This window comes from Scyliorhinus torazame, chromosome 2 (genome assembly GCF_047496885.1).
Source record: "Scyliorhinus torazame isolate Kashiwa2021f chromosome 2, sScyTor2.1, whole genome shotgun sequence".
NCBI classification, from domain to species: Eukaryota; Metazoa; Chordata; class Chondrichthyes; order Carcharhiniformes; family Scyliorhinidae; genus Scyliorhinus; species Scyliorhinus torazame.
This window is the reverse complement of record NC_092708.1, coordinates 14,641,433-14,653,694: the sequence shown is the minus strand read 5'-3', so window position 1 is coordinate 14,653,694 and position 12,262 is coordinate 14,641,433. Positions and strand designations below refer to the sequence as shown.

Below are 12,262 nucleotides of genomic sequence, written 5' to 3'. Positions count from 1 at the left end.
CTATAAACCCCTACCCGTCCTATATCCCCCCACCCATCCTATACCCCCCACCCATCCTATACACCACCACCCGCCCTATATCCCGACACCCGTCCTGTACACCCCCACCCATCCTATACCCCCCACCTGCCCTCTACACCCCCACCCGCCCTATACCCCGCACACGTCCTATACCTCCCACCCATCCTATACACCCCACCTATCCTATAAACCCCCACCCGTCCTATATCCCGCACCTGTCCTATAACCCCCAACCTTCCTATACTACCCCACCCATCCTATACTACCCCACCCGTCCTATATCCCTACACCCGCCCTCTACACCCCCACCCGCCCTATACCCCCCACCTATCCTATACCCCCCACCCGTCCTATACACCCCACCCATCCTATACACCCCCACCCGCCCTATACACCTCCACCCATCCTATAACCCCCCGCCCGTCCTATACACCCCACCCGTCCTATACCCCCCACCCGTCCTATACACCCCACCCATCCTATACCCCCTTACCCGTCCTACATACACCCACCCGTCCTATACACCCCCACTCGTCCTATACACCCCCACTCGTCCTATACCCTCCCACCTGTCCTATACCACACACCCGTCCTATACACCCCACCCGTCCTATACACCCCCACCCGCCCTATACACCTCCACCCATCCTATAACCCGCCACCCACCCTATACACCCCCACCTGTCCTATACCCTCCCACCCGTCGTATACACCCCACCCGTCCTATACATCTTGACCCATCCTATACACCTCCACCCGTCCTATACACACTCACCCATCCTATGCACCATCACCCATCCTATGCCCCCCACCCGTCCTATACGCCATCATCCATCCTATACGCCCCACCCATCCTATACACCCCCAAGTGTCTTATACATCCCCACTCATCCTGTACACCCCCACCCGTCCTATACCCCCCCCACCCGTCCTATACACCTCCCCCCGTCCTATACCCTCACCTCCACCCGTCCTATACACCCCCATCCGTCCTATACACCCCACCGTCCTATACACACCCAGCCATCCTATACCACCCCACCCTCCCAATACACCCCCACCCATCCTATACACCCTCACCCGTCCTATACCGACCCCACCCCTCCCATACACCTCCACCCATCCTATACACCTCCACCCGCCCTATACCCTCACCCACCCGTCCTGTACACTACCACCCATCCTATACCCCTCCACCCATCCCATATACCCCCAGCTGTCCCATACACCCTCACCCATCCTATACACCTCCATCTGTCCTTTACTGCTCCACCCGTCCTATACACCCCCACCCGTCCTATACACCTCCGCCCGTCCTATACCCCCCCACCCATCCTATACACCCCCACCCATCCTATACCCCCCTACCCATCCTATACACCCCCAGCCGTCCTATACCCTCCCACCTGTCCTATATGCCCCCACCCATCCTATACACCCCCACCTGCCCTATACACCCCCACCTGTCCTATACACCCCCACCCATCCTATACACCCCCACCTGTCCTATACACCTCCACCCATCCTACACACCCCCACCCATCCTATACCCCCCACCCGTCCTATACACCTCCACCCGTCCTATACACCCCCACCTGTCCTATACCCCCAATCGTCCTATACCCCCCACCCCTCTTGTACATCCCCACCCGTCCTGTACACCTCCACCAGTCCTATACCCCCCCACCCGTCCTATACCCCCCACCCGTCCTATACCCCCACCCGTCCTATACGCCACCACCCGTCCTATACCCCCCACTCATCCTATACACCCCCACCCATCCTATACACCCCCACCCGTCCTATACCCCCTCACCCGCCCTATACCCACCCCAATCGTCCTATACCCCCCACCTGTCATATACACCCCCACCCATCCTATACCCTCCCACCCGTCCTCTACACCCCCACCCGTTCTATATCACCCCACCCGTCCTATACCCCCCAACCATCCTATATCCCCCCACACGTCCTATACCCTCCCACCCGTCCTATACACCCCCACATGTCCTATACCCCCCACCCACCCTATGCACCCCCACCTGACCTATACACCCCCACCCATCCTATATACCTCCACCCGTCCTATACACCCCCACCCATCCTATACCCTCCCACCCATGCTATACACCCCACCCATCCTATACACACTCACCCGCCCTATACACCCCCACCCGTCCTATATACCTCCACCCGTCCTATACCCTCCCACCCGTCCTATACACCCCCACCCATCCTATATACCTCCACCCGTCCTATACACCCCCACCCGTCCTATACACCTCCACCCATCCTATACCCTCCCACCCATCCCATACACCCCCACCCGTCCCATACAACCCCCACCCGTCCAATACACCCCCACCCGTCCTATACACCCCCACCCGCCCTATACACCCCCACCCGTCCTATACACCCCCACCCGTCCCATACACCCCACCCGTCCCATACACCCCCCACCCGCCCTATACACCCCCACCCGTCCTATACACCCCCACCCGTCCTATACACCCCCACCCGTCCCATACACCCCACCCGTCCCATACACCCCCCACCCTACCTATACACCCCCACCCGTCCTATACACCCCCACCCGTCCTATACACCCCCACCCGTCCTATACACCCCCACCCGTCCTATACACCCCCACCCGTCCAATACACCCCCACCCGTCCTATACACCCCCACCCGTCCTGTACACCTCCACCCGTCCTATACCACCCCACCCGTCCTATACCCCCCCACCCGTCCTATACCCTCACCGACCCGTCCTATACACCTCCACCCGTCCTATACCCTCACCCACCCGTCCTATACCCCCCCACCCGTCCTATACCCTCACCGACCCGTCCTATACACCCCCACCCGTCCTATACACCCTCAACCATCCTATAACCCCCACCCTTCCCATACACCCTCACCCGTCCTATACACCCCCACCCATCCTTTACCGCTGCACCCGTCCTATACACCCCCACCCGTCCTATACACCCCAACCGTCCTATACACCCCCACCCGTCCTATACACCTTCACCCGTCCTATACCCCCCACCCGTCCTATACACCCCCACCCGTCCTATACACCTCCACCCGTCCTATACCCCCCACCCGTCCTATACCCTCACCCACCCGTCCTATAAACCCCCACCCGTCCTATACCCCCCTCCCATCCTATACACCCTCACCCGTCCTATACCCCCCACATGTCCCATAAACCTCCACCCATCCTATACACCCCCACACATCCTATACACCGCCACCCGTCCTCTAGACCCCCACCCATCCTATACACCCCCACCCATCCTATACCCTCCCACCCGTGCTATACACCCCACCCATCCTATACACACTCACCCGCCCTATACACCCCCACCCGTCCTATATACCTCCACCCGTCCTATACCCTCCCACCCGTCCTATACACCCCCACCCGCCCTATACACCCCCACCCGTCCTATATACCTCCACCCGTCCTATACCCTCCCACCCGTCCTATACCCCCCCCACCCGTCCCATACACCTCCACCCGTCCTATACACCTCCACCCGTCCTATACCCCCCAACCCGTTCCATACACTCACCCACCCGTCCTGTACACCACCACCCATCCTATACACCCCCACCCGTCCTATAAACCGCCACCCGTCCTATACCCTCCCACCCGTCCTATACACCCCCACCCGTCCCATACAACCCCCACCCGTCCAATACACCCCCACCCGTCCTATACACCCCCACCCGTCCTATACACCCCCACCCATCCTATACACCCCCACCCGTCCCATACACCCCACCCGTCCCATACACCCCCCACCCGCCCTATACACCCCCACCCGTCCTATACACCCCCACCCGTCCTATACACCCCCACCCGTCCCATACACCCCACCCGTCCCATACACCCCCCACCCTACCTATACACCCCCACCCGTCCTATACACCCCCACCCGTCCTATACACCCCCACCCGTCCTATACACCCCCACCCGTCCTATACACCCCCACCCGTCCAATACACCCCCACCCGTCCTATACACCCCCACCCGTCCTGTACACCTCCACCCGTCCTATACCACCCCACCCGTCCTATACCCCCCACCCGTCCTATACCCTCACCGACCCATCCTATACACCTCCACCCGTCCTATATCCTCACCCACCCGTCCTATACCCCCCCCACCCGTCCTATACCCTCACCGACCCGTCCTATACACCCCCACCCGTCCTATACACCCTCAACCATCCTATAACCCCCACCCTTCCCATACACCCTCACCCGTCCTATACACCCCCACCCATCCTTTATCGCTCCACCCGTCCTATACACCCCCACCCGTCCTATACACCCCCAACCGTCCTATACACCCCCACCCGTCCTATACACCTTCACCCGTCCTATACCCCCCACCCGTCCTATACACCCCCACCCGTCCTATGCACCTCCACCCGTCCTATACCCCCCACCCGTCCTATACCCTCACCCACCCGTCCTATAAACCCCCACCCGTCCTATACCCCCCACCCATCCTATACACCCTCACCCGTCCTATACCCCCCACATGTCCCATAAACCTCCACCCATCCTATACACCCCCACACATCCTATACACCGCCACCCGTCCTCTAGACCCCCACCCATCCTATACCCTCCAGCCGTCCTACACACCCTCACCCGTCCTAAACCCCCCCACCCATCCTATACACCTCCGCCCGTCCAATACCCCCCCACCCGTCCTATACCCTCACCCACCAGTCCTGTACACCTCCACCCGTCCTATACACCTCCACCCGTCCTATACCCCCCACCCGTCCTATACACCTCCACCCGTCCTATACCCCCCACCCGTCCCATACACCTCCACCCATCCTATACACCTCCACCCGTCCTATACCCCCCACCCGTCCTATACACCTCCACCCGTCCTATACCCCCCACCCGTCCTATACCCTCACCCACTCGTCCTGTACACCACCACCCATCCTATACACCCCCACCCGTCCTATAAACCGCCACCCGTCCTATACACCTCCACCCGTCCTATACACCTCCACCCGTCCTATACCCTCACCTCCACCCGTTCTATACACCTCCACCCGTCCTATACCCTCACCTCCACCCGTCCTATACACCTCCACCCGTCATATACCCCCCCACCCGCCCTATACTCTCACCCACTCGTCCTGTACACCCCCACCCGTCCTATAAACCCCCACCCGTCCTATACCACCCCACCCGTCCTATACCCTCACCGCCATCCGTCCTATACACCCCCACCCGTCTTATACACCCCCACCCGTCCTATACCACCCCACCCGTCCTATACACCGTCACCCGTCCTATACCCCCCCCACCCGTCCCATACACCTCCACCCGTCCTATACACCTCCACCCGTCCTATACCCCCCAACCCGTTCTATACACTCACCCACCCGTCCTGTACACCACCACCCATCCTATACACCCCCACCCGTCCTATAAACCGCCACCCGTCCTATACACCTCCACCCGTCCTATACACCTCCACCCATCCTATACACCCCCGCCCGTCCTATACCCTCACCTCCACCCGTCCTATACACCTCCACCCGTCCTATACACCGCCACCCATCCTATACACCGCCATCCGTCCTATACACCCCCACCCGTCTTATACACCCCCACCCGTCCTATACCACCCCACCCGTCCTATACACCGTCACCCGTCCTATACCCCCCCCACCCGTCCCATACACCTCCACCCATCCCATGCAGCCCCCACCCATCCTATACACCCCCACCCGTCCTATACACCCTCAACCATCCTATAACCCCCACCCTTCCCATACACCCTCACCCGTCCTATACACCTCCACCCGTCCTATACCCCCCACCCTATACACCCCCACCCATCCTTTACCGCTCCACCCGTCCTATACACCCCCAACCGTCCTATACACCTTCACCCGTCCCATACACCCCCACACCCATCGTATAAACCCCCAGCCGTCCTATACCCTCCCACCCATCGTATACCCCCCACCCATCCTATACACCTACACCCGTCCTATACACCCCCACATACCCTATACAACCCCACCTGTCCTATATTCCCCCACCCATCCTGTACACCCCCACCCACCCTGTACACCCCCACCCATCCTATACACCTCCACCCATCCTGTACACCCCCGCCCATCCTATACACCCCCACCCATCCTATACACCCCCACCCGTCCTCTACACCACCACCCGTCCTATACACCCCCACCCGTCCTATAAACCCCCACCCGTCCTATACCACCCCACCCGTCCTATACACCTCCACCCGTCCTATACACCCCCGCCCGTCCTATACCCTCACCTCCACCCGTCCTATACACCTCCACCCGTCCTCTACACCACCACCCGTCCTATACACCCCCACCCGTCCTATACCCCCCACCCGTCCCATACACCTCCACCCATCCTATACACCTCCACCCATCCTATACACCCCCACCCATCCTATACACCCCCACCTGTCCTATACACCCTCACCAGTCCTATATCTCCCCACCCGTCCCCGACACCCCCCACCCATCCTATACACCCCCACACGTCCTATACACCCCCACCCGTCCCATACACCCCACCCGTCCCATACACCCCCCACCCGCCCTATACACCCCCACCCGTCCTATACACCCCCACCCGTCCTATACACCCCCACCCGTCCCATACACCCCACCCGTCCCATACACCCCCCACCCTACCTATACACCCCCACCCGTCCTATACACCCCCACCCGTCCTATACACCCCCACCCGTCCTATACACCCCCAACCGTCCTATACACCCCCACCCGTCCTATACACCCCCACCCGTCCTATACACCCCCACCCGTCCCATACACCCCACCCGTCCCATACACCCCCCACCCTACCTATACACCCCCACCCGTCCTATACACCCCCACCCGTCCTATACACCCCCACCCGTCCTATACACCCCCCACCCATCCTATACACGCCCACCCGTCGTATACACCCCCCACCCGTCCTATACACCCCCACCCGTCCTATACCCTCCCACCCGTCCTATACACCCCCACCCGTCCTATACACCCCCACCCGTCCTATACACCCCCACCCGTCCTATACCCTCCCACCCGTCCTATACACCCCCACCCGTCCTATACACCCCCACCCGTCCTATACACCCCCACCCGTCCTATACCCTCCCACCCGTCCTATACACCCCCACCCGTCCTATACACCCCCACCCGTCCTATACACCCCCACCCGTCCTATACCCTCCCACCCGTCCTATACACCCCCACCTGTCCTATACACCCCCACCCGTCCTATACCCTCCCACCCGTCCTATACCCTCCCACCCGTCCCATACACCCCCACCCGTCCTATACCCTCCCACCCGTCCTATACCCCCCCACCCGTCCTATACCCCCCACCCGTCCTATACCCCCCACCCGTCCTATACCCCCACCCGTCCTATACGCCCCCACCCGTCCTATACCCCCCACTCATCCTATACACCCCCACCCATCCTATACACCCCCACCCGTCCTATACCCCCTCACCCGCCCTATACCCTCCCCAATCGTCCTATACCCCCCACCTGTCATATACACCCCCACCCATCCTATACCCTCCCACCCGTCCTCTACACCCCCACCCGTTCTATATCACCCCACCCGTCCTATACCCCCCACCCATCCTATATCCCCCCACACGTCCTATACCCTCCCACCCGTCCTATACACCCCCACATGTCCTATACCCCCCACCCACCCTATGCACCCCCACCCGTCCTATATACCTCCACCCGTCCTATACACCCCCACCCATCCTATACCCTCCCACCCGTGCTATACACCCCACACATCCTATACACCCCACCCATCCTATACACACTCACCCGCCCTATACACCCCCACCCGTCCTAAATACCTCCACCCATCCTATACACCCCCACCCGTCCTATATACCTCCACCCGTCCTATACCCTCCCACCCATCCTATACACCCCCACCCGTCCTATATACCTCCACCCATCCTATACACCCCCACCCGTCCCATACAACCCCCACCCGTCCAATACACCACCACCCGTCCTATACACCCCCACCCGTCATATACACCCCCACCCGTCCCATACACCCCACCCGCCCTATACACCCCCACCCGTCCTATACACCCCCACCCGTCCAATACACCCCCACCCGTCCCATACACCCCACCCGTCCCATACACCCCCCACCCACCCTATTACACCCCCACCCGTCCTATACACCCCCACCCGTCCTATACACCCCCACCCGTCCTATACACCCCCACCCATCCTATACACCCCCACCCGTCCTATACCCCCTCACCCGCCCTATACCCTCCCCAATCGTCCTATACCCCCCACCTGTCATATACACCCCCACCCATCCTATACCCTCCCACCCGTCCTCTACACCCCCACCCGTTCTATATCACCCCACCCGTCCTATACCCCCCACCCATCCTATATCCCCCCACACGTCCTATACCCTCCCACCCGTCCTATACACCCCCACATGTCCTATACCCCCCACCCACCCTATGCACCCCCACCTGTCCTATACACCCCCACCCGTCCTATACACCCCCACCCATCCTATACCCTCCCGCCCGTGCTATACACCCCACACATCCTATACACCCCACCCATCCTATACACACTCACCCGCCCTATACACCCCCACCCGTCCTATATACCTCCACCCGTCCTATACCCTCCCACCCGTCCTATACACCCCCACCCGTCCTATATACCTCCACCCGTCCTATACACCCCCACCCGTCCTATACACCTCCACCCATCCTATACCCTCCCACCCATCCCATACACCCCCACCCGTCCCATACAACCCCCACCCGTCCAATACACCACCACCCATCCTATACACCCCCACCCGTCCTATACACCCCCACCCGTCCCATACACCCCACCCGCCCTATACACCCCCCCCCCGTCCTATACACCCCCACCCGTCCTATACACCCCCACCCGTCCCATACACCCCACCCGTCCCATACACCCCCCACCCACCCTATTACACCCCCACCCGTCCTATACACCCCCACCCGTCCTATACACCCCCACCCGTCCTATACACCCCCACCCGTCCTATACCCTCCCACCCGTCCTATACCCTCCCACCCGTCCCATACACCCCCACCCGCCCGATACCCTCCCACCCGTCCCATACACCCTAACCCGTCCTATACACCCCCACCCGTCCTATACACCCCCCACCCATCCTATACACGCCCACCCGTCGTATACACCCCCACCCGTCCTATACACCCCCACCCGTCCTATACACCCCCACCCGTCCTATACACCCCCACCCGTCCTATACACCCCCACCCGTCCTATACACCCCCCACCCATCCTATACACGCCCACCCGTCGTATACACCCCCACCCGTCCTATACACCCCCCACCCGTCCTATACACCCCCACCCGTCCTATACACCCGCACCCGTCCTATACACCCCCACCCGTCCTATACCCTCCCACCCGTCCTATACACCCCCACCCGTCCTATACACCCGCACCCGTCCTATACCCTCCCACCCGTCCTATACCCTCCCACCCATCCCATACACCCCCACCCGTCCTATACCCTCCCACCCGTCCTATACACCCCCACCCGTCCTATACCCTCCCACCCGTCCTATACACCCCCACCCGTCCTATACACCCGCACCCGTCCTATACCCTCCCACCCGTCCTATACCCTCCCACCCATCCCATACACCCCCACCCGTCCTATACCCTCCCACCCGTCCTATATCCCCCACCCGTCCTATACCCCCCACCCATCCTCTACACCACCTTCACTTGCCTTTCCCTCCACTTTCCTCCGGCCCCTGTCGCTGCAGACACTGAGCCTGAATGTAGGTCGGAGATGATCAGTAACAACATCGGAAAGGAGGAGGAATTTCTGCATCGCTTTCTCTAAAGTGGTCACATTTCAGAAGCCACTTGCACGGGGGCTGGTCAGGGTCGGCCATCAGCAGGTTGGGTTAAACCTGGGGGAGGCAGTGAACGGGATCCGACAGGCGTCGGTCCTGTCGACGTACTTGCTGTCTGAGGGGATGTGGAGAGGAAGGATGAGGATAATGGCTCTGTGGAGCAAGAGCCTGCCCAAAGGAGTAAAGATCACGACTGATGTGATAGTTTTACAGATGTCAATAATCTGGGGGGGGTTAGGTGTAATCTCCTGCACTCACCAAGCGTCTGAAAAGATACCTTGGAAGAGCTGGAAGGGAATCTGGGAAGGAAGATCCTTTGTTCATGTGATGCAAGTGAGAATCACTAACGTAGCAAAGAACAGGGAGGAGGTGCTGCTGAGGGAGTTATCCAGAGCTGGGAGCTAAATGTAATAAATAATACGAGTGTTTCTATCGCATCTTTCAGAAACTCCAGACCTCTCAAAACTCTTCACAGCCGAAGATGTAAGTTTAAAATGTAATTCCCGGAATAGCGTCAGGTTCCCCAGGGTAAGAATCAGGATTTTAATGAAATGAAAATGAAAACCGCTTATTGTCACAAGTAGGCTTCAAATGAAGTTACTGTGAAAAGCCCCTAGTCGCCATATTCCGGCGCCTGCTCAGGGAGGCTGTTACAGGAATTGAACCGTGCTGCTGGCCTGCCTTGGTCTGCTTTCAAAGCCAGCGATTTAGCCCTGTGCTAAACCAGCCCAGATTCTGTACCTGAACCCTGTGTAGATTGGCACAGGGATGGAGAGATTGGGGGTGAAGAAAGAGGGACTTTGGCACCAGTGCTGGGAAATAATAAATCAACTGATGGTTGTGGGGGTTGGAGGTCAATCAGCTCAGCTCCAGGACATCACTGCAGGAGTTCCTCAGGGTCGTGTCCTCGGCCCAGCCACCTTCAGCTGCTTCATCAATGACCTCCCTTCCATCATAAGGTCAGAAGTGGGGATGTTTGCGGGTGACTGCACAATGTTCAGCATCATTCGCGACTCCTCAGATAATGAAGCAGTCCGTGTCCAAATGCAGCAAGACCCGGACAATATCCAGGCTCGGGCTGACAAGTGGCAAGTTACATTCGCGCCACACAAGTTCCCAGCAGTGACCATCTGTCTCCAGGAAGAGATGGGAATCAAGAGTTATGGGGATAAGGTGGGAAAATGGGATGTTGAGACATGATCCCATTGAACGGTGGAGCAGACTCGATGGGCTGAATGGCCTACTTCAGCACGACACATGATTTAAAAGAGAATCTATCCATCTCCCCTTGACATTCAATGGCATTACCATCGCTGAGTCCCCCACTATCAGCATCCTGGGGGTTACCGTTGACCAGAAACTGAACTGGACCCAGCCACATTAATACTGTGGCTACCAGGGCAGGTCAAAGGCTAGAATTCCTACAGCGAGTAACTCACCTCCTGACCCCCCCAACGCCTGTCCACCATCTACAAGGCACAGGTCAGGAGTGTGATGGAATACTCTCCACTTGCCTGGATGAGCGCAGCTCCAACAACACTCAAGAAGCTCAACACCATCCAGGACAAAGCAGCCCCGTTTGATTGCTCCCCTTCCACAAACATTCACTCCCTCCACCACTGACTAACAGTGTCAGCCATGTGCACCGTCTGCAGGATGCACTGCGGCAACTCACCAAGGCACCTTCCAAACCCACCACCACTCCCATCTAGAAGGACAAGGGCAGCAGATACCTGGGAACCCCACCAGCTGGAGGTTCCCCTCTCCACATCCCTCCTCCTCCTTTGAGACCAGTTTTGATCAACCTGAATTCTCCTAATATTTCCATCTTTTAACTTTGTAGCCCAGCGTCCCTCCCTGAATTGCACCTTCCCAGGCTCCTCTTTCACCTCAGCGTCTCTTTGATGGTTGCCCTCAGCAGGGGCATTTTGCTGACATCCTGGGCTGTTGGTATTTCCTCAGCTGGGCTGATGCTGCAAATCTCCCTGAAGACAGAGTCTTGAAGCTCCTGGTCTTTAGCCAGATGGTACAGGGCCCAGGACAAGGTGTTTGATGTCTGCAATGTAAAAACACTTCTATCCAGTCAATCCCACAATATGCACAGGCCCGAAGAGGCGACAGGGAATGGGGAACAAGGAGCAACCAACTCTTATTTAATAATAATAATCTTTTATTGTCAGAAACATGAAATTACTCTGAAAAGCCCCTAGTCGCCACATTCCGGCACCTGTTCAGGTAAGCAGGCTACGG

General features: G+C 58.9%; 1 protein-coding gene across 1 annotated transcript in view; it reads right to left on the bottom strand.

Annotated features, from left to right (window-relative positions):
• Positions 1-12,262, bottom strand: part of LOC140386305 (sterol 26-hydroxylase, mitochondrial-like) — a 134,819-nt gene that overhangs the window by 82,372 nt on the left and 40,185 nt on the right. The window contains exon 6 of the mRNA XM_072468686.1: positions 11,902-12,068. Within this exon, the coding sequence (XP_072324787.1) occupies positions 11,902-12,068 (167 nt within the window). The remainder of the gene's footprint in view (positions 1-11,901; positions 12,069-12,262) is intronic.